A 24033-nucleotide genomic window follows, 5' to 3' on the forward strand; every position below is an offset into this window, starting at 1 on the left:
TGGAAGCAATAATATTTCATCTTGCTTTTTGCTAAAGAGATTTTGAGAACTATGTTTGTGTGCCATTATGTTATAAAGTGTGGCACCTCACTGGCAATTTAGAAATGAAAACTGTAGTAAATGGGTTCTGAACCTTTAGCTCCTAATTTTCTTAAAAGGTGTGCGGGGGGTCAGGGGGTCATAGAAACTGGTCATTCCCTCAGAAGTGGAGAATGAAGCCTGAGAGACCTGTTCCTGGGACACCCAATCAAAAGTCCCCAAGAGGCCTTTGGGGAGAATAGTAGGCCATGACCGATCATGGGATCTTCCTGAGCCTGTGGTCCCATTGTACTTTCAATTCTGATGAAACACCTTTAAAAACACCAGAGAAGTGCTGTTATAAAGAATAACCTTAGGCAGAATTGTGCAGTGAGTCTATATTCATTTTCTTCTGCCGTGTAACAAATTACCACAAATTTAGCAGCTTAGGACAATAAATATTTATTATCTCACAATGTTCATGTGTTAGGGATCTGGGTGTGGGTTAGCTGGGTCTTCTGTTCAGGCTCTCACCAGGATGAAATGGAGATATCAGCCAGGGCCGCAGTCCCATTTGAGGTTCAGAGTCCTCTTTCCACTCACACGGTTGTTGGCAGAGTCCACTCCTTGCAGTTGTAGAACTCATGGTGGCTACTTCCTGAAGTGCAGCAGGATTGTCCCTGTGACTTCTTCTGTCTCAGACCTCTGACCTTCTTTTAAAGGGCGCACCTCATTAGGTCTGGTTCCCCCAGCATTATCTTCCTTTTTATTAATTTAAGTCAACTGATAGGGACCTTAATTACATCTTAGAAATTCCTTTGCCTCTGGCATATAACATAATCACAGAAGTAACATCCCATCACCTTTGCTATATCATGTGTGTTGGAATCAAATTACAGGTTCCACCCACATTCAAGGGTAGGGGATTATCTAAGGACATGGTTTACTGGGGGTCTTCTCAGAATTCTTCCTACTACACAATCCAAGAGAATAGTCCTTCCATGAGGGGTGACTGGTGTGGATGATAATCTAATGAGATAAGAACTCTTAATTAAGGAATTCATAAGTGTCTCTCACTGAAGTGGGTTGAATAATGTCCTCCCCAAAATGTGTCCACCTGGACCTTGTTTAGAATAAGGGTCTTTGAAGATATAATCTAAGATAAGGATCTTGAGATGAGATCATCTGGATTAGGATAGGCCCCAAAGTCAAAGATGCATGTCCTGTAAGAGACAGAAAAGGAAAAGACACAGAGGAGCACAGGGGGAAAGTGAAGACAGAGGTACGTGATGTATGTAAGTCAAGGAATGCCAAGAATTGCCAGTGCCACCCGAAGCTAGGAAAGAGGCAGGCAAAGGTGCTCCTTCAGAGCCGCCAGAAGGATCCAGCCTTGTTGATACCTTGATTTTAGACTCCGGCTTCCGAAACTAGGAGAGAATAAATTTCTGTTGTTTGAAGCTACTAAAGTTGTGGTAATTTTTACGGCAGTCTTGGGAAACTAACACACTTACTGATCATTGCCTCCTTACAAATCAATGTCCAAGAGATGGACTTGGTGGTCACAGGTGTAGCACAAACTCAGATACTACAGAGATACCATTCCCACAGATCAGAGGTACCTAAGAGCAGGGGTCCTCACACTACGGCCTGCGGGCCACATGCAAATACAAATATTGTATTTGTTCCCGTTTTGGTTTTTTACTTCAAAATAAGATATGTGCAGTGTGCATAGGAATTTGTTCATAGTTTTTTTTTAAACTATAGTCTGGCCCTCCAACGGTCTGAGGGACAGTGAATTGGCCCCCTGTTTAAAAAGTTTGAAGACCCCTGCCTAAGAGGAACCACAGCAAGGCAGCTTTGTAACTGCACCTAATTCATCACAGAATGTAAGCAGATGCCCATTTATTCATAACCTCTTTTATTATATCCTCACTGATGTATTTGTTTAATGCAGCTGTTGTGTTGTTATTTTTTTTTTAAGGCTAAAATAACTGTGGCTTAAACAAGGTAAAAGTTTATTTTTCTTTCATTTAAGAATCTTAAAAATAGCAGTCCAGGGTTATAATGCTACACCGTTGGACACCCAGGCTCTCTGGTTTTTCTGCCATTTGATGGCAGATGGTTCCCATCTTATGACCCAAAGTGACTACTTCCATTCTTACCATCATACCTGCATTCCAGTCATCAGGAAGGGACGTGAGGAACCGTACACTTCAACTGGCTAGAACTTAGCCACATAGTCACATCCAGCTGCAAGCAAGGCTGCAGTGTATCTATGGTGAGGCCATGTGCCTAACTAAAACTTAGGTGACCTATTACTAAAGAATGAAGGGAAGAATGGAGAACGGGTTGCAACTTCTGCCCACAGGAGACAACAAACACCGGTCTGATTTATCAGTGGTCTTTCCAATCTGGGGCCCAGGGATATGGGAGAAAAAGCCTAAAAATGGAAATTCAGGAATGGGAGCACTCCCACCACCCTTCTAGCTGAGTATAGCATGAAACAGAGCTTTGGAAATGTGGAAAACATCAGGCATAAGATGGGCATGAAAAGGCTACGTATTACAGTGTTCCTCCTTCCTCCCATCCCCTGTTGTGGGTTGAATTGTGTCCCTATAAGATATGTTGAAGTCCTAACCCCCAGAACTGGTTAATGTGACCTCATTTGGAAACTAGAGGCCCGGTGCACAATATTTGTGCATGGTGGTGGGGGGGGGTTTCCTCATCCCAGGCTGCACCCTCTCGCAATCCGGGACTCCTCAGGAGATGTGTGACTGCTGGTTTAGGCCTAATCCTTGCAGGCAGTTGGACATCCCTCTCACAATCCGGGACTGCTGGCTCCTAACCACTTGCCTGTCTGCCTGCCTCATCACCCCTAACCACTCACCTGCCTGCCTGATTGCCCCTAACCCCTCTGCTGCCTGCCTGCCTGATTGCCCCTAACCACTAGCCTACCTGCCTGATCGCCCCTAACTGCTCTCCTGCCTGCCTGATCACCTCTAACTACCTCTGCCTCTGCCTCAGCCTCCGCCACTGCAGCTTCATCCGGAAGGACATCCAGAATGACATCCAGAAGGTTGTTCGGCTATCTGGTCTAATTAGCATATTAGCCTTTTGTTATTATAGATAAGGTTTTTATAGATGTAATCATGTTAAAATTAAGTCTTACTGAGTTAAGTTGGGCCCTGATCTAATATCTGGTGTTCTTAGAAGAAGAGGTAAATTTGGACACAGACACATAGGGGAAGAAGGCCATGTGAAGATGGGGGCAGAAGTTGGAATGATGCAGCTACAAGTCAAGCAACCAAGGATAGCCACAAGAGGCAAAGAGAGATTCCTCCCCTAGAGCCTTCAGAAAGCATGATCCAACCAACACTTTGATTTTGGACTTCTAGCTTCTAGAACTGTGAGAGAATACATTTCTGTTTGTGGTAATTGTTTATGGCAGTCCTAGCAAACGAATACATTATCTTCCTTTTTCTGGTTCCTTAGGGCCCCCTTCTCATGAACCCTGACTCTGTCCCATAAAGCATCTGGAAGTGCCCTCTGTCTCAAAACCTTCTGTCCATCCTTTAAAATTTAGCTCATTGTAAGTGCTGCAAGGGCAATGATAGGGTGAGCCAAACCAGGACCAAAATGTCAGGCACAAGCCAGACCAGGGTCTGAACGTGAGAAGAGGGCCAGAGGGGGGGATGTTCAGTGACATGGATATGGAGCTAGTAGAATTGGTCTGAGGTGGGGAGAAACCTGCAGAAGAAAGATAAAGTAGGGTGTGCCCACAGTGACCAAGGACAAGTGGGTCCAAGATCCAGGCTGTCGATAGAAGCAGGACCATACAAGGATCAAAACCAGGACACCTGGAACTAGTCCCAGCTTCATACTCTAATGACACCACTTACACTGGAGAAGCCCTTTCGGTTTCCAAACCATTTTTGCATACAGTCATTTGTTCTTCAAAACCAGTCTGCATGAGCTGAGTAGAGCACTAATAAAATCTCCACTTGATTCACTGGCAAACAACATGTCAGATGCGAAGTAAATTGCTCAGCATCACATAACTGATTATAGCAGCGTGTGTAGAGAGAAGAAAATAAACTTTGGAGTCTGGTAGACTGCATTAGAATCAATACACGCAAGCTATTTGATTTCTATGAAACTCTGTGGTTTTTTTGAGACTATTTTTTATTTGTGTCACTAACATAACATTTGTAGTGACACCAAATAAAACAGTTATATTTATTTGTGCTCAATAAATTATCATCTCTTTCCTCCTCCCTTTTTCCCCCCAGGTTTTTTAAAAATAATTCTTTATTGTTTCCTCCTCCCTTTCTTACTTGTTTTCCAGCTCTGAATTCTGTGCTCTTTATACTACCAACCACAGTGTTGCATTTAAATCTTGGTTTCTCACAAGTCACCTCTCTAGAAGTCAGTCTCTTCATCCATTTTATCAAAAGATTGGTCTAAATCATTTATGTGGTCTCTTCCCGTTGGGATAGGCAGGGGCCTTATGTTTTCAACAGACCAGGATTTCAAAGACAGCATCTGTTGTCCCTCACATCGCCATCAGGGGGCGCCTAGCACTGCTTATGCCTTGGGTGGAACAGATACTGAAGGTGCTAAGTAAGCTCTGCCTAGGACTTCACAGAACTTGAGGAGAGCCAACCATCCCAGAAACGCTCATTCCCCTTCTGAAGACAAGACAGGAGAGAAAGGGTTATTCTCCATTTATTTTATAGATGAGGGAAGCATTTTGATTTTCCTTAATCGCCTAACAGGATGAGCTAATGAAAGGTCAGATGGCCTTATGGAGTTTCTGCTAATCAAACTGAGTTGTGCATTATGCTTCAACCACTCACTAATTAGCCTAAAGCTGACTACATCCAGGGCTTTATGCCTGGAGTGGGGGGAGCATTAGCAATACTCTCCATTGGAGGCACCCACTTCCCCTCTGGACACAAACACAGACATAACCCACCAGAGGCCTGAGAGGAAGCCTGGATCTTTGGTTTTCAGGAAGGAAACATAAAGAAGCACTATTTCCATGGCGTTCGCCTGTGCCCCCAGGACAAGAGGAAGAAGCTGCTCCTGCTCTATGAAGGGTTGAGGAATAACGTTGGTGTGGAATTGTAGCCTGCTGACTGCTCATGAGGACCACAGTCTGAACTTACCTTCGTTCCCCAGAAGAATTTACCATGGGGGGAGCCTGAGAAAAGTCTCTCGGCTTCTCCCATGCCCTAATTCTTCCTGCTCCTTAGCAGTTCCTCTGGAAAATCCAGTCACTCCTCACTCCCTCTCTTCCAACTCAGCCCCCTTCTCCCTGTCATTTCTGCCCCATGCCCAGCTCCTGCTAACAGACTCTGGCAAGACCAGCAATTCCATGGGCTCTTTCATTCTCAATGGTCTGTAAGTCTTCACAGCTGTAGGTTCAGAGGATGGTTGTTTGTCTTCCACAGTTCAAGTGCTCAGGCCTCATGCTAACAATTGCAGCCTGCTCCCCATCCAAGGATGTAAATCTCTCTCAGCCTGACACCTGGTCACAAGTTGCTGGAGAAACAGCCAGAGAGGTTGCCTCTCCACCTGTCAGATTCACTGGTGACAATTCCCAGATGGAGTCCACAGCTCCAGTGCAAGTCTAAACACTCCAAAGGAGTCTGACAGCTGGCACACGGGTATCTGTCAAGCAAGACTCAAGCAGTATGAGTTCCTGGATAATGTTCAAGAATAGTTCTACAAACCAGAATCCTTCTCCATTCCCTCCCTCTTCCCCCTGACAAATCACCCTTCTCCCCTGCCTAGGACTGACTGGGCAACTTTCTTCAGTGATGCTGAGAAAATATTCAGAGATAGAAGAGGCGGCCCTCTTATCCCCAGGCTAAAGCTAGACTTCCTTCTCCACTAAGGGTTCAAAAGTTGAGTCCTTGCCCAGAAACCTTCCACACCTCAGACAGCAGAGATCTCACATTGGCCTGGGTTGAAAAGGAGAAAGCCATCTTTGGTATGCAAACATCCTAAGAAATAAAACCTGGGCTCCTGGAGAAAAGAGAACAGCCGAGGCCAGGTCCAATTCACAGGGAACACCCATATGTGGACATCCACCGAGCTTATCCTCAGGGCAGATCAAAGTTTTATAACTCTGGAGCTCCTGAACCTAGCCAATGCATTGTACACTGCTGTCATTCAGCACATTAAACTTGTTTATGATTTACAGTTTATCCTGTATATCAGTCCAGACAATGGCCTCTGTTCAATGGGGTTTAAATAAGAAGTCACAAAAAGATCCAGTGATTTCCATAAAAATGTGCTTTCCATAGAAAACTGCCTGATAAGATTCATAAAAATTGGAATAAGGAAAACAATGATCAACTGGCTCAAACTTGTAACTCCAGTTTTACTTCCAGAGGATACTATAGATTTCTGCAGCCCAGGAAAGGGAGTGGGGAGGTGGAGGTTAGGAAAAGAATGGGAAATGTCAGAATATATTTATAGCCCAAGACATATGCCCAACACAAACAGTGCTCCGTACCTCCAGAAATGAACACGTACAGTGCAGATATAAATAAAACTGGTTCCTGCTGGCACCGGGATCGTAGGAAGCCACCACCGGCTTATAGCATGGGAGCTGACATATGCTCCATGTGCCCTGATCCTGAGCCCAGCAAACGCAATCCCGAAGACACTTTGCTCAAGTCCTGTGGGTAACATGGCTTTGCTACTCACTTGAACTGGATTCCAGGAGTTTTGGAAAGGGTGGGGAGGCAGGAGTATCAGCGGCTCAAGCTTGCTCCCCTTTATCCAAGCAGATGTTTTATTTTCATTTCACGAGGGTTAGGAAGAAAGGAACAAGGATTAGTCCTAATTTATTGCCGCTGTCGAAAGCCAGCGCTCAGAAGTAAGTGGATTATGGAAAGAAAACAAATGGAGAGAAGCGAAGGCAATGGATGAACTGCATTCAATAATATTTATTAAGTTGATTTAAAAATGTAAAGAAGGGATCCATTCTAATGGTTCACCTTCTATGAACCCTGGAGTCCCCCCAAACCCTGAAGAAGTCCTTCTGACACTGTTGTGAGGTAGATCGGAGCTATTCTGTGTCTAAAGTGAGGGAGGCTGGTGCTTAGAGAGCCCTGGTGAGGAAGCCAGGGACAAAAATCCCAAACCTTGACCTTTTTTAGCTTCCTGCTCTCAGCCTGGGCTGCCAAGCCTAGAGGACACTGAGTGGTTCATCAGGTGGGGACAGGGGGGGGGGGAATAGAATGAGGGGTACTCTCTCTGCCCTAAGCACATGCACACAAGTGAGCAAGGTGCCCAGCCAAAGCCAGCCCGACCGCTCCAAGGGCAACTGGGCACAGGCAGCCCGACCCTCTAGCTGCTGAGGTATTGGTGAAGTTCAGGAATGGGATTTAAAAATCTTCTCTCAGAAAGAAAGAGAGGGGGTGGCAAAACGCCCGCTTGGTAAGGCTTCTCCTCCCAGTCCGTCCCCACCTCCTCATCCGTGGCCCAGTCATCAGGTTCTGGAGGGCAGAGTTTTCCAGCTGGGAAACTCCACGGGGGCTCGTTCTAAACAGAGGCCAGAGCTTTCCAAAGGTTCTGGATCAACGATCAACGGAGCTCTTGTTTCTTGTCCTTCAAGGCCTAAGAAATTCCCCAGGAAGCCCTGGAAAAAATGAAGACAGCAAATCTTGGGGTGGGTGGGGCACAGGGTGGGGACAGGGGACCCAGGCGGTCAGCTACCCTGAAAACCCCTAATTATACAAAAGCCTCGGCCCCACGCAGCCACAAGCCTATGGGACTCAGCCCAGCCCTGTCTCTACCAGCTGGAAGAACTCACGCTGTGGCTTCCTCACTCCCCTCAGACCCTTCAGACCCTCAGTGCATTCTCACCTTCGTGGCTATCAACCCTTCAAAGAAACCAGAACTGGGGCAAAGGACTTGGGGGGAGGGCCTCCAATGGTCTCTGCAAGCCAAAGCCAGCCCGAGTGGTGACAAGAAATCCGGGCGGCTGTGGAACGGGCTAGAAACCCAAAACTTAAACTGACCTTGCGGGCCGGAGGCCTGGGGGACAGCAGCACTTCCCTGGCGCACACGTGGGGCGCTGGGGTGAAGAACAACCCCGCGGCCCCCCTTCGTTTCAATCCTACGCTCGAGTGGATCGGATGAGGGAAAAGAATGGACTTCGGTTTTCATTTTGGTTCCCTAATCTATGTCTTCCCTTCTTTCCATGCAGAGTCCCTCCCCAGCCCCACCTTCTCCTCTCGAACCCCAGACTCAAAACATGGACCAGAGGAGACACCGAGTGTTTCCCGATCCCGAGCTGTCAGCCCCTTGGCCGCGTTACCTACTCGTTGAGCGGTGGGCACGGCCGGGACTCGGAAGGGCGGGCCGGGGCCGCAGGGGTCCAGGAAGGGGCGCCGGCAGCGGGGCGCTCCTCCCGCCGGCCGCGGCGCAGCAAGCGGCGGAAGACGCAGCGAAAGTCGGGGCTGCGGCAGTAGATGAGCGGGTTGAAGGCAGAGTTGGCGTAGCCCAGCCAGTTAAGGGCCAGGAAAGCCTGGTCGGGAACCAGGGAGGGGCCCCCAAGGGCGCGCACCACGTTGGCCACAAAGAAGGGCAACCAGCAGAGAGTGAAGGTACCCATGATGAGGCCCAAGGTGCGCAGGGCCCGGTGTTCCGGGAGAGGCAGGAGGCGCGCCGGCCGCCGGCTGCCGGAGGGCCCCGCTGCGGGCGGAGCGCACGGCCCCGCCTGGGCTGGGACCCGACAGCGCGGTGCAGCCGACGGGGACTCCTCTGGCGGGAAGCGTCCCAGCTCCCGACGCAGCAAGTGCAGCTGGCGCGTCGCCACGACGAAAACTCGCGCGTAGACGAAGAGCATCACCAGCAACGGAAGGTAGAAGGAGACGGAGGAGGAGAGCAGCGTGTAGGTCATGTTGGCGGCGAAGGCGCAGCAGCGCGGGTTGGAGTGGCAACGCTGCGCCTCGGCGTCGGCCCCCACGCGCCACCATTTGCTCATGATGGGCGCAAAGGACACCGCCGCGGACACGACCCATACCAACACCACCGCGGCGCGGGCCCGGCGTTTGGTGACCAGCGCGCTGTAGCGCAGCGGGTTGGTCACGGCCAGGTATCTGTCCACCGCCAGGGCGCACAGGGTTTCGATGCTGGCGGTCACGCACAGCACGTCCACCGAGGTCCACAGCTCGCAACCGGTGGCGCCCAGGGGCCAGTGGCCGGTCAGCGCCAAGGTGGCCCCCGGCGGTACTACCAGGAGTCCCACGACCAGGTCGGCTGCGGCCAGAGAAGTCACGAACACGTTGGTCATGGTCTGGAGCCTCGGCGTCCGGGCGATGGCCACGATGACCAACAGGTTGCCTCCCACGGTGGCTAGCACCGCCAGCGCCAACAGCGCCCCCGCCAACGCCGCTGCCCACGGCACCCCTGACAGCCCACTCGTGTTGGCAGAATTGGGCGCCAGGGTGGGGGCATCTGGCCACGAGGCCAGAGAACTGTTCGCGTCAGGCCGCGGAGCCATTCCCACGTCGCGCGTGGGGCGGGAGGGAAAGAGGTAAGGGGGCTCCCGGCTCACGCGACTCAGGGGAGGGGGCAGTGGGGCGTGGGAGAGATCTCCTTGGCCTGGGCCATCTTCCCTGGTTGACGGAGAGAAAGCTCAGCCCCCCCACACACCCCCACACTGGGTGCCACCGCTGGGGGGTGGGGGGAGTGGCGGCTCTTAAAGGGGCAGCGGCCAACAGTGTCAACACTCGGTGTCGGGAGGGGACTTGGAGGGTAGGGAGGGAAACGAGGTGGAAGCCCGACTTTTCCTTTAGCCAAATCCGGAGCACGGAGGCCCTGACTTCTCTGCCACTACGTGCCCACTCCTGCCACGACCAGTTGCACACTCAGCAAGCACAGCACCGGTCAGCACTGGTTTCCTGGCCTCCCCGCTTACCGTGGCAGAGGAAAGGTAACCCTTTCCGCCCACAGTAGCCCCTCGGCTACTCGGGAGCCCTCCTCTAAGATATTGTAAGTTAAGTAATAGAGGGCAGCCAGTATCCTCGCTTCTCCCAGGAGGCCATTTCAGTGAGATTTGCCCCCTTTCCCTTCTATTTCCCTTACCCTCCCTGTCTCTCCCGTTTTCTGTTCTGGCTTCCTCACCCCCGACCCCCTCAGCTGCTGGGACGTTTGACATTTTTCAGGGGTCTTTATCATTGCCCACTCATTTGAATTTCAATTTGGCCTCCATAGCCTGGGATGTTGAGAGTTTCGATTTCTCCAACTTCCCCATTACACATTGCCCTTTCCACACACCTTTCCACCTTGAAATTTTCTAGATGGGCCCTTTTTTCTTAAAATTCTGTTGAAAAGACATGTTAAAAGTGAATGAATGGGTTTGAGGTTGAGGCTGATCCACATCACCCCCAACTATCCACAAATCTTCCATCACCACCCTCCTTCCTGATGGAAAAGTGTTCACGCCACTTCCTTGAAGATTTATTCATGAACTTTTTTAATTTTTTTATTTATTGATTTCAGAGAGGAAGAGAGAGGGAGAGACAGAAATATCAATGATGACAGAGAATCATTGACCGGCTGCCTCCTGCACGACTCCTATTGGGGATCGAGCCTACATCCTGGGCATGTGCCCTTGGCATGAATCGAACCTGGAACCCTCTAGTTCGCAGGCCGACGCTCTATCCACTGAGCTAACTGGCTAGGGCTATTCATGAACTTTTAATTAAAAACTAGAAGAGGTTGAATTGAGGAATTCACGCGTTGCGTCTCCAAGTGTGTGGAACCAGAGGCCTGGTATTGTAATGCAGCTCCAAGTCTCTTCATACCTCTTACCAGAGGTTCCCTTCACCTAAGGGAGCCCAAAGCCTAATTCCCTTCCCCTAACCTCACCCAGACTTAGAGCTGGTTCTGCCAGCCAAGCTATTCCAATCTCCAAGCCAGTTCCTCTGAAATTGGGTGTGGGGAGATGAGACTGGAAAATAAACTCCTGGATTCAGGTTCAAGGGCAGGAAGATATGATACCTTAATGAAGTCCTATCAGAACCTGATCCTTGAGCTGTCTTGCTTCCTCCCCTGAAACAATGAGACAAAAAGGGGAAAAATATCATGGAAAATGCCTCCAGGGCCATGCCCTAGCATGTCTCTTTTGAACCGCTCTATATTTCAAAAGAACACTGTATAGTCACTGGTTTAAGCAATCCCTCTGGGAGGCTGAACCAGGGGTTGGGAGGTTAAAAGACTGGAGGGGAAGTGAGGACCTAAAATTATCCTTGAGGAAAAAGAACCAGTTTCATCTCCCAGGGACCCAGCAGCTCACCCATGAGCAGGGTTTGTCAGTGGCTCCCAAGCAAAGGCCTTCCATGGCCATGCAGTACTCCAAGCAGACCTTGGGATCCATGGAAATGCCTAGCGAGTGGAGGTAAAGAGGCCCAGCCCCATCCCCTGCCCCAGGTCATGCCCCACTTGGCCTGAGTCTTGGCTGTGACGTCCTGCTGGTCATCAAGGCCAAGGCGGTCACTCCCAAGTGGGTTTTGCAACACCTCAGAGTGTTGCCAGTTATTTCAAAGGGGTGTCATGAGATTCTTAAAGAGTAATCTCTAAAACAAATACACGCCATTCAGCAATTTTTTTCCAGGACAATAGAATTGGCTGGGGAAGGGAAGGAGGGTGCCAGGAAGTCAAGCAGCTTTAAAGGATGCCTTTGCTTTAGGGGGTGACCTTGTTATTCTGAAGAAGTGTGTACAAATGTTTACATTTAAAACACACACACAAGTTTTCCCTAACCACATGAGTGTGCCTGAGTTAGGGGAATGGTTAGGCGGTTCACCATAGGAGACCATGAGAAGAGGAATTTCAGGCCTCTGTTATTGGAGGCCCTTAGGAGCCAGCAGGGCAATGCTGAAGCACCTGGCAGCCCACTTCCTCCTCTTCTGTCTGTGTGTGGAGGTGGGGGTTGTGGGGGTGGGGGGGAGCATTCCTTCTGAATTCTCAGTCTAGTCTTAACCCAGGCTATGCTGCTAACAGGGTGAAAGGTTCCTCCTTTTGCGACTTTGGTCTTTTTTCTAATTTAATCTTTTGAGTAGGTAATTGTTCTTTCTTTTCTACACTAATAATAGTAAAACACACCCACTGTTCTGCACCTTGCTTATTTTAACTTTAACACTCTATATCTGTGACCCTTTCATACCAAAACCAAAAAAAAAGCTTCTGGTGGACATCTAGTTTACTCCCGATCTTTACTAGTAGATGGTATTGCGGTGAATAACTGGTTCGTCATTTCACATGTGTGTGAACTAACTTTGTAGACTAAATTCCTAGAAACAGTATCACTATATTATAAGGCACCTACTTTTGCAAATTTAAGAAATATTGCCAAATTACCCTTCCCAGGCAAAATACCTATTTACACTCTTTTTTTTAAAAGCTATATTTTATTGATTTTTTAAAGAGAGGAAGGGAGAGGAATAGAGAGAAACATCAATGAGAGAGAGAACATTGATCAACTGCTTCCTGCATACCCCCTACTGGGGATGTTCCCGCAACCAAGGTACATGCCCTTGACTGGAATCGAACCTGGGACCCTTCAGTCTGCAGGCCAACGCTCTATCCACTGAGCCAAACCGGTCAGGGCTATTTACACTCTTGCTATCATTTTTGATGGCCAGCCTGGGTTTGGAAACAAGTGACCTGCTGCTTTGGAAAGTCGTCCTAATGACTGGCCCCAGGGATATGCTGCTGCCTGGTCTGTAGAGGTCATCCAACTCTGGACAGAAGCATGTGTTCCCCAGAGGGAGCTTTACCCTGGCCATGGGCCCCCTAATAACCTTTGTTCTGTGCCCTTGGAAGCAGACAGTGAGGGCCTCTGAATCTACTGAGTTCAGGTCTCCAGGCTGCTCTTTATGTGTTGGGGGCTCCAAAGATGCAAGTTGTGTGATGATCAGTGACTTAGAATGTGTGGTCTGCAGAACCAACAGCCACCTGATGGGCAGAAGTTCCAAGAGCAGGGAAGTTGTAGCTTGTGGTTGGTCCTATGCCCCTCACCATGGACTGCATGGATGTGTGCACATCTGTGTGTGTTATGTAACAGGGTAGGAAGAAACCCAGGGGACTGCAGCCTTGTACATGACATGTGTTGGAGGTGTTACAGTCTATAATTCGTAACCTTCCCCCTCTGGCTTTAAAGTTCTTACAAATGAGCGAAAACTAGGCGGAAGTACCTCCACACCCCTTTACCCTGTCTGTTTTCTTCATATCCCACTGTGGAGTTTTTGTTCTAGTCTCTGAATAACTATCAAAATCCTTGACTATTGGAGTAGCTGCTCCTCAGGGGCTGGGAAAGGTCTACCTGAAGACAGAGACAAGACTTTCTTGGGGTTCAGTAAGGCATCCTCTCCCTCAGAGTTAGGGGAAAGGTGAAACCAGTGGGAGAGGAAGAGAGTTGGAGAGGGTGCCCACCAACCTGCAGATCAGCTTCTCCCATTGCCTTCCCGAGTCACCCAGGAATGTTGCTGTGGCTGGTTCTTTGCAGGCTTTTTCTTTGGGAGAAGGAGGCAGCTTTGATCCATAGGCTCTCCCTCCACTCTTCTCTGGGAAGGAGAGCTCAGGCACCTGGGAGTTTGTCGGGCTCAGAAAGAGACTGGTTGTCCTAATGAACACGCTCTGGCCCCTTCTTTCCCATCAGCCCTCATCTTCTCCCTAGGAAGCAAGTGCTGAGGAAAGGGTGGCTGGCACTTGGAAGGAAAGAGAGCAGAACAATGAGGATGGTTTCTCCTCCAACAGGGAAACCAATGCCTTGCATGACTAGACCCTTACAATTAAGACAGGAATGAGGAGCTTTCATGGCCAGAAAGAGGAAGGAAGCCAAGCCCCACAAGCCCTTTTGGACGGTTAAAAATCCACCAGGAAATAAGGGGGCAGTCAAGGTCCAGATGCCAGTGGTGGGGAGAAGGGAAAATTTTCCTATTTTGAAGAAGTCATGGATGGATGGGGCAAATGCTACTTTTTTTTTTTTTTTTTTTTTTGCTTTTTTAACTTCACGAGGAGACCAAGAATTTGTTTTTAGTCAGGAGAGCACTGTCATCCCCTTTCATGATAAATGGGAAACAGGAGGAGAAGGAGACATCCTCAGGCCTGCCATTCAGCCCGAGGCACCACGCTCCCGTGGCCCTTGCTGGTGGGTTGCCAGCCTCTCAGTCACCACTGGACATACTTTCCCCTGTGCCAGTCCCCACATGAGGCATGCTGATGGAGAGGGCACTAGGACCCAGCCCCAGTCCCCAGGGTAGGGGACTGCCAGCCACATAGAGGAAACTGGGTTTCACTTTGTTCCCCCAAAGAACTCCTGCCAGTGCCAAGGCAGGCAGCTTTGGTCATAGATGCTGGGTGGGGTAGCTTTATCCAATGATGGAGATGGGAAAAGAAGCAAAGAAGGACATCTCTTGGGGACACCAAGGTGACTTTTTAAAAATTTTTATTATTGAAAGTATTACATATGTCCCCTCCCCCCTCCCTCATTGACTCCGTTTAGCCGCCCCCCCCCCCCCCCCCCCCCCCCCGGCCCCAGGCATTCACCACCCTGTTGTCTGTGTCCATGGGTCATGCATATATGCGGACAAGCTCTTTGGTTGATCTCTAAGGTGACAGCTTTGAGGAGAGTCCCCCATGACCAGACAGGAGCTTTCCCACTACTAGTAAAATAGTTGCAATTTAACCCTCTGTCTCCCCAATCCTGGGTCACCCATCCTGCCTCTCTCATGCCTGATCTTGTCCCCAGCAGTCCTGGGCTCCCGTGAAAATGTTGCTTCACAGATGCTCTGTGATATATTGGTGGCAGCAGGATGCTGGGATGATCCTGGCTCTTTCTCAGATCATGTTGTTAAGATTTAGTGATCACAAAGCAGACAGGGTGATGAAGCTGGGAAGAGACGCCAATTCCCTGGAGCCTTCAACCCAAAGATGTTCCCCTCTGGCCTTAACTGGCAGCCTGTTCTTCCTTCTCTGCTGGAGAGGGATTTGGGAGTGTAGGGTAGTGAGGTGGAGATACAGGGAGGGCTGGAGAGGGAAATCAAGTCATTAACATTAACCTCCTCTGCTTCCGGGAGGAGATGAAAGGGTTAATCCAGTAATGAAGGAGGGTGTAGAAGAAGAATGGGTGAAGGAAGGGTAGACTTTTGAGCTGTGACAAGTCAGGGTGTGGCTGGGTTCCCCCAGAGCAGGAAGGATGGCTTGATTATAAGGGCACAGTTTATCTGCAAGCCCAAAGTAAGGAGGTCCTGAAAAGGGTGGGGAGCAGGGAGGCAAGGAGGAAAAGAATGTAAACAGTGTTGGGAATATCAGCTCTCTCCTGGGAAGCAGAGGGAGTGGAATCAGCCCTGAATTTCTAAAAAGCTCTTCTTTTAATAAGAAAATAAATAAATAAAAATAACAAGGTCTTCTCTTTTGGGCATCTAGATCCCATTAAAATATTCCACAGGATGCCATGGACACTCAAGGCCAAAGGCTCCTATGGCTCCCAGGCCCTATCAGGACCACAGAGTACCAAGAAGAAATGGCATTATGAAGGCAGAGTCTTGTCTGGTGGGGGGATGGGGGACGAAGGGAAGGGGGCGGGGGGGGGGGGCAGCATAAGCCTCCTCCATGCCTTCATCCCCAGCAGGAGGCTCAGTGGATAGAGTGTCAACCCGAGGGTCAAGGGCACATACCTCTTTGCAGGCTTGATCCCCGGCTTGGGTTTGTGTGCCGGAGGCAACCAATTGATGTGTCTCACTCACATCAATGTTTCTCTCTCTCTCTCTCTCTCTCTCTCTCTCTCTCTCTCTCTCTCTCTCTCTCCCCTCCCTTCCACTCTCTAAAAATCAATGGAAGCCCTAGCTGGTTTGGCTCAGTGGCTAAGTGTTGGCCTGCAGAGTGAAGGGTCCCAAGTTCAATTCCAGTCAAGGGCACATGCCTGAGTTGTGGGCTCGATCCCCAGTTGGGGGCGTGCAGGAGGCAGCCGATCCTTGATTCTCTCTCATCATTGACATTTCTATCTCTCTCTCCCTCTCCCTTCCTCTCTGAAATCAATAAAAACTATATTTAATAAATAAATAAAAAATCAATGGAAAAATACCCTTGGGTGAGAATTAACAACAACAACAAAAAGGAGAAGGAGTTGCTAATGAACCAATTGGAATCTGTTTCATGTGGTCAAGGTTAGGGTCTTAGGCACCAGCTGAGAGCCGCTTTGGATGGCCATACTTGTACACACTCGAAGCTGAGACACACTGATGTACACACCCAGCAAGGCAGAAACTCAGATGGGAGCACTCTCACATATAGTCACACACACAGGTGGGCATAAGTGTAACAGCCACACAACACATAAATGGGCTGATAAGAACATCCCACCATCAATCACACAGACTCAGAGATGCATCCCCGCAAATCGACAAACTCCGAACTCAGATGTACCCCTCTCTCCCTAAGAGAGTCATCACATTCATATGCATAGACATGCATACCCAGCCCCAGACCACCCACTCAGAGATGCAAGCCCACACCCCCGCACCGAAGCCCAGTGAGTGCCCCATTTGGGCACGCTCCATGTGTTGAGCTGGAAATGAAACGCTAAACCGCCTGGCTGCAAAAAGCATGGAGCGGAACCAGGTCAGAGGCCGGCACTGCTGGCTGCATCTCTCACCACTCATCTCTCAGTGGTGGTGCTAATGGCACAGAACTTCAGGTCCTGAGTCCGTCGTGGGAAAGTCCTTTTAAAGCATGAAAGGCAGAGCAGCCTAAATTAAACGCAGCATCAGCCCCGTTTGCTCAGAGGGAATAAGTCACTGGCCAGTGAGTTCCCCATGTTCACTGTCATTTATCCCAGGGAAACTCCTCTAGCAAGTCCTTTTTTTGGAAGAAGACGGCTGAGAAAGAATGCCTGCCCTATTGCATCAATTACTCATTCATCAGTCAGCACTCATTGCACACAATCATGTGCACGGCACCAGGCCAGGTGCTGGGCCATAGCAAGAGTCATTGGGCATGATTGCTACCTTCAAACAGATTCCACTCTAGAAGGCAAGACTTCAACACAGTAAAATCACGGCCAGCCCTAGCCAGTTTGCCTCAATGGATAAAGCATCGGCCTGCGGACCGAAGGGTCCCGGGTTCCATTCTGGCCAAGGGCACGTACCTCCATTGCAGGCTCCTCCCTGGCCCAGGCCCTGGTCAGGGCCCATGCAGGAGGCAACCAATTGATGTGTTTCTCTCACACTGATATTTATTTTCCTCTCTCTTCCACTCTCAAAAAATCAATGGAAAAATATCCTCAGGTGAGGATTAAAGAAAAACCACTCCCAGATGACAAGGACAGAGGAGGGAAGTGAGCATCCCTGACAGCCGGGTTCTGAAGAAGAAGAAATCACTTCCAACTGAGGTCGAAGTTGAGTGTTAACCAGTGATTAGGACTTGGAAAGGCATAGAAAAGAAAAAAATGGCCTCCCAGATGGTAGGATTGGCATACACAAAAGTGTAGGGATGCCAGATTGGTGCGGCTCCTTTAAGCTGCCTGGCCTGTCTTGTTTAACATGCCAGGCACCTCGGAAAAGGGGCCACTGGCACTTACCCACCATTCGTAGCCTCAGTCCTGGATGCTTTACCTTCATTAATGCAAACTCACAGGCTTGATACTCATTATATTTGCCCCTCACTTCTCATTTGGACGTTGATAATACCTCCTCATTCCGGAGGATAGCTCTTCCACCACAGACTTCCTTGCACAACACCCTCTTTCCCCACTTGACTTGCCCCTAGTCAGGACCCTCATCCACTATCACCTCCTCCAAGGGGAGCTCTCTCACCTGGTTCAACAGCCTAACTCAGCCGTGGGCAAACTACGGCCCGCAGGCCGGATCCGGCCCGTTTGAAATGAATAAAACTAAAAAAAAAAAGACCGTACCCTTTTATGTTATGATGTTTACTTTGAATTTATATTAGTTCACACAAACACTCCATCCATGCTTTTGTTCCGGCCCTCCGGTCCAGTTTAAGAACCCATTGCGGCCCTCGAGTCAAAAAGTTTGCCCACCCCTGGCCTAACTGGACTGTGTGGAGCGTCTCTGGAGACATTGGAGGGAAGTTTTCCCTCCAACAGCTTCCAAGAGGCTGTAGAACACCAGAAAGAACAATGGATCAAGAAGTGTGGTTACAAAACAAACTCATAGCCCTGACCGGTTTGGCTCAGTGGATAGAGTGTCGGCCTGGGGAGTCGGGGGGTCCCGGGTTCGATTCCGGTCAAGGGCATGTACTACCTGGGTTGCGGGCACATGCCCAGTGGGGAGTGTGCAGGAGGCAGCTGATCGATGTTTCTCTCTCATCAATGTTTCTGACTCTCTGTCCCTCTCCCTTCCTCTCTGTAAAAAATCAATAAAATATTTAAAAAAAAAACAAAAAAAACCCAAACTCATAGACACAGACAATAGGATGATGGTTGCCAGAGGGAAGAGGGGGTAGGAGTGGGAGAGGGCAAAGGCGGTCAAATACATATAGTGAAGGAAGGAAACTGGATGGCGAGCACACAATGGAATATACAGATAATCCTATATAATAAAAGCCTAATATGCAAACGTATGACCGAACGGTGGAACAACCAGCAAAATGACTGGTCACTATGAGGCGCACTGACCACCAGGGGGCAGATGCTCAATGCAGGAGCCACCCCCCAGCCCACAGGCCCCAGGCCAGCCAAGGCGGGTGCCAGCGGGGGGGCCCCCCCAATAGCCCTGCCAGTCATCCTGCAGAGGGAGGCAACCAGCAGCGGTGGCAGGGGCAGGGGCAGGGCCAGCAAGCGGGCAGCACCAGGTCAGCCAAGGCGAGTGTCAGCGGGGCCCCTCCCCATCACCCCTCCGGTCTCCCTGCAGATTAGCCCTGATGGCCAGCCAGGCCTAGGGACCCTACCTGTGCACAAATTTTGTGCACCAGGCCTCTAGTGTATTATAAAATTGTACCTGAAACTTACCTAACGTTATTAACCAGTTACTCCAATAAATTTAATTTTCTAAAAAGAAATGCTCTTGCCCTAGCTCAGCGGTTCTCACCCTGTGGGTCGTGACCCCTTTGGTGGTCGAACGACCCTTTCACAGGGGCAGCCTAAGACCATCCTGCATATCAGATATTTACATGACGATTCATAACAGTAGCAACATTACAGTTATGAAGTAGCAACGAAAATAATTTTATGGTTGGGTCACAACATGAGGAACTGTATTTAAAGGGCCAGAAGGTTGAGATCCACTGCCCTAGCTGGTTTGGGTCAGTGGATAGAGCGTCAGCCTGCGGAATGAAGGGTCTCCCGTTCAATTCCAGTCTAGGGTACATGACCAAGTTGAGGGCTCAATCACCAGTGGGGGTCATGCAGGAGGCAGCCGACCAATGATTTTTTCTCATCATTGATGTTTCTATCTCTCTCTCCCTCTCCCTTCCTCTCTGAAATCAATAAAAAAATATATTTTAAAAAAGGATGTTTAAATCATTTTTTAAAAATGCTCTTAGGACCATTGTCAGGCATGCTGTTTTAAGGATGATGTAGCATATGATTTAAGGGAGATAGAAAGATGTTTTCCTCCAAGAAAAGAAATTATCCTTGCCCTGGCCAGTGTTTCTCAGTGGTTAGAGCACCAGTCCACACATCAAAGGGTCTGAGGTTCAATTCCTGGTCAAGGGCACATACCCGGGTTGCAGGTTCATGCCCCACCTCTGGTTGGGGTGCATATGAGAGGCAACCAATCGATGTGTCTCTCACATCTATGTTGTTTTTTTTCTCTCTCTCTCTCTCACCTCCCCCTCCTTTCCACTCTGTCTCTGAAAAGCAATGGGAAAAGTGTCCTTGGGTGAGGATTAACAAAAAAATTATCCTTAAAATTCCACAATTATACATTCGTGGCTTTTCCTGAAATTTTTATTTCGTATTCAAGTGAAAGGACCTCTGAAATGGAATGTCTCCGTCGATTACACCTTAGGATGGATGAATTCACAAGACCTTTCCTGAGAAGAGTTTGCCCAAGGCAGACAGAGTGTGAGGACACTAGACGCTTTTGGGAGAATAGGAGATATTTCTTTCTGCACAGCCGGAGTATGGGCAGTGTTTGGGGGCATGAGCCCTTCCATAAAGGAGATGGATGGTCCCTTTGAGCAGCTTGTCTGGGGTGATGTCTCATGATCAGTATCACCACTGAAGTGCAATGAATTGGACCAGAATTCTTGCATGAAACCTTAAAACAAAGGACATTTTTGGTAAAATTGGGGGGTGGGGGGACTTTAGGTGTCTTGAAAGCTAGGCTGACCGGTCAGCACTGTGCTTACATTCTGAATTAACATAATGGCCTCTGGAGAGTCGGAGCTGTGAGGAGCTGAGAGGTCATCTCGCCCAGGGCTCTACTTCTGTAGATTGAAGCTAAGAGCCGAGGGATTTGCCTGAGATCTTAGCAACGTGCCAGTCTCCGTGCTCTTGGCTACCGGATGTCTCCCTTTCTGTCAGACCGGTCTTCGGAACCAGGAAGCTGGATATTGAAAATACATCTTTCCTGTGTCTTGGCGTATCTGAGTTCATTAAAACATGTTCTTTAAAGCTTTAGCACCCCCCTATGAAATAGTAGATGTGGCAACGGTCGTCAAAAGCTACAGAAACCATTAGGCGAAAGCTAAAAGAGAGTTTTATGATGAGTGGAGCAGGCTGACAACACCCAAACCGCACTGATCAATTTTAATGTCACCAGAAGAGAGACAGCCGGACTCTACATGCCTCCCAAAGTAATGCAATGAAAGTGCTTGCACCTTGACTAAGAGAAAACAAAAGACTCAAATTACTAAAAGGAGAAGTAAAAGAAAGGACATAATTACCAACTTTACAGAGATAAAAAGGATTATACAGGGGTGGGCTATAAGGGGTCCATGGGGGAAAAAGAGGACGGACATAGGTAAAACTTTCAACAATAAAGATTTTTTTAAAGGAATGTAAAAAAATAATATAAACTATTCTACACCAACCAAATGGATAATCTACAATACCTGGGCAAATCCCTAGAAATACAAATTTCTACCTAAACTGACTCAAAAAGAAACAGAAAATTGTAATAGATCTATAACAAGTAAAGAAATTAAATCAGTAATCAAAACCTCCCAACAAAGAAAAAACCCACATGGCTCCACTGGTGAATTCTACCAAACTTTAAAGAAGAATTCAGCCTGCCCTAGCCGGTTTGGCTCAGTGGGTAGAGTGTCTTCCTGCAGACTGAAGGTTCCCGGGTTAGATTCCAGTCAAGGGCGCTTACCTCCATTGCAGGCTCATCCCCGGCCCAGGCCCTAGTCAGGGCTCATGCAGGAGGCAACCAATCAATGTGTTTCTCTCACATCAATATTTCTCTCTGTCTTTCCCTCTCTCTTCCACTCTCCCTAAAACCAATGGGAAAATATCCTCAGGTGAGGATTTTTTTTAAAAAAGAAAAAGAATAATTAATCCCCATTCTTCTCAAACTCTTCAAAAAACTCATCCTATGAGGCCAGCATTACCTTGATATTAATGCCAGATAAAAATACTACCAGGAAAGAAACTATAGATTAATGTCCCTTGTGACTATAGATGCAAAAAATCCTCAACAAAATAGTAGCAAACCGAATTCAGCAGCATATTAAAAGGATTATACAGTATGTCCAAGTGATATTTGTCCTAGGAATGCAACATATGAAATCAATGTAATGTGTGATATTAATAGAATGAAGGGGAGAAACCACATGATCATCTCAACTGATGCAGAAAACATTTAATGTTTAAAACATCCAATACCTTTTCATAATAAAAAGGCAACAAGCTAGATATAGAAGGGAACTTCCTCAACATGATAAAGGCTTTGTCTGAAAAACATCATCCTCAATGGCAAAAGACTGAAAGCTTTCCCCCTAAGATCAAGAACAAGACAAGAATGCCCACTTTTGCCACTTCTAGTCAACATATTAGAAGTTCTAGACAGAACAATTAGATTTTAAAAAGAAGAAGAAGAAATAAAAGGTATCCTAGGTGGAAAAGCAAAACTATCTCTAAAACCCTAAAGCATTCACAGAAAAATTATTAGTGCTAATAAACAAATTCAGCAAAGTTGTAGGATACAAAATAAAAAAACAGTTGTGTTTCTTTATACTGCCACCAAACAATCAGAAAAGGAAACTGAGAAAATAATTCCACTTACAATAGCCTCATACAAGAATCAACCAATGAGTGCATAAATAAGTAGACAACAAATCGATGTTTATCTCTCTCTCTCTCTCTCTCTCTCTCTCTTCCCTCCTCTCTATCTAAAATAAATAAAATAAAAAGAAATTATAGTATATATATTCAATGGATTATTATTCAGTCATAAAAATGAAATCTTGTCATTTGCTACATGAATAGACTTCAAAGGCATTATGCTAAGTGAAATGTCAGACAGAGAAAGACAAATACCTATGATCTTTCATATATATATATATATATATATATATATATATATATATAATTGAATTTTTTTAAAAAACAACAACAAAAAAAACATGTTTACAGATGCAGAGAATAGATTTGTGATTGCCAGAGGCGGGAGTGGGGGTGAAAGAAATGAGTAAAAGGGGTCAAAATCTTTTTAATTTTTTTTTAATTAAGCTAGGGTATACAGAATACCAAATACAGAATTGGTAACATCTATGAAAAAGTATTAATAAAAATAAGTGGAAGGAAGCATTAAAAAAGGAAAGAAAACAAAAGTCTCAGTTGTTATGTTGTTACAACTGAGCTAAATGGAAAAGACCTTTTTTTTACAGCTCAACAACCTTCTTGCCCAGAGGCAGGAGGTGAGGAGAACAGCCGGCTGCTCCAGGCTGGGCAGACCGAAAGCAGGGTCCCTGGGGAAACAGAGAGAGAGGAGGACCTTCCCTCACGGCTGGAAAGGCCGGCGGTCAGGCCAGCTTTCCGCTGCTGCCCCACAGAAAGCAAGCATGCCCACTGAATCCTGTCCCAGTCCCCCCACAGCAGCAGTCTGTCAGTTTTACACCTTTTCACTTCTAAAGCTGTCCTCTGTTTATGACCTATTCACCGTCTATATAAACTTAGCGCAGAGGCCAGCTCACACACTGTGGCAAGCTCAGGGTCAAGTTCAGTTCTGTAAGCCCAGCACCTTGCTATATGCTTAGGAAAATAAAAGATAGTTGAGATGTGCTTTCTGCCTCTCCAGGAAATTACAGTACAGAACATCAAAATGTTTTTTAATGTTCATACCTCGGAAAAAAAATGTTCTGTATGGATCATATGTGTGTATAAAAAAAACACCTAAATTTTTGTCTGTCCATTTAGAAGTGATTAACACTTACTGCTTATGACATACCATGCACTATTCTCAATGGTCTATATATATTAATACTTCATTACAAGACAGCTACAAACATTAAGATCTTGTAATAATGAGATACAAACATATTCTAAAATGATTTATTTATCAATAATTCGAAAGTTATTTTTGTATCTGCTAACACAATATTACAACTAACATGGTCTGGAAGTGAGAGTTTTAAATGTCATACAAATCGTAGTGGCCTCAAACTATTTGAGGCTACCTTTTTTTTCAAGCTTCAATGTCTTATTTATTTATTTATTTATTTATTTTTATATTTTATTGATTTTTTACAGAGAGGAAGGGAGAGAGATAGAGAGTTAGAAACATCGATGAGAAACATCGATCAGCTGCCTCCTGCACGCCCCGCACTGGGGATGTGCCTGCAACCCAGGTACATGCCCTTGACCGGAATCAAACCTGGGACCTCTCAGTCCGCAGGCCGACGCTCTATCCACTGAGCCAAACCGGTTTCGGCGTCTTATTTATTTATTGTTGACACTATTACAGATGTTCTCTCCCCACCGTTTCCCACCTCTACCCAGCACCCCCCATGTCTTTTTTAATTTTCAACTTTTTTGAGATAATTTTTTAAATTTAAATTCTTTATTGTTTAAAATATTAC

General features: G+C 47.5%; 1 protein-coding gene across 1 annotated transcript; it reads right to left on the reverse strand.

The window, feature by feature from the left end:
* Positions 1–8353: 8353 nt before the first annotated feature.
* On the reverse strand, positions 8354–9637 carry ADRB3 (adrenoceptor beta 3). The gene has a single exon (XM_036297227.1). It carries the CDS (start codon positions 9539–9541, stop codon positions 8354–8356), a length of 1188 nt encoding a protein of 395 aa, XP_036153120.1. The 5' UTR covers positions 9542–9637.
* Positions 9638–24033: the final 14396 nt, after the last annotated feature.

The sequence above is a fragment of the Myotis myotis genome, unplaced genomic scaffold, assembly GCF_014108235.1.
Source record: "Myotis myotis isolate mMyoMyo1 unplaced genomic scaffold, mMyoMyo1.p scaffold_m19_p_3, whole genome shotgun sequence".
Lineage (NCBI taxonomy): Eukaryota > Metazoa > Chordata > Mammalia > Chiroptera > Vespertilionidae > Myotis > Myotis myotis.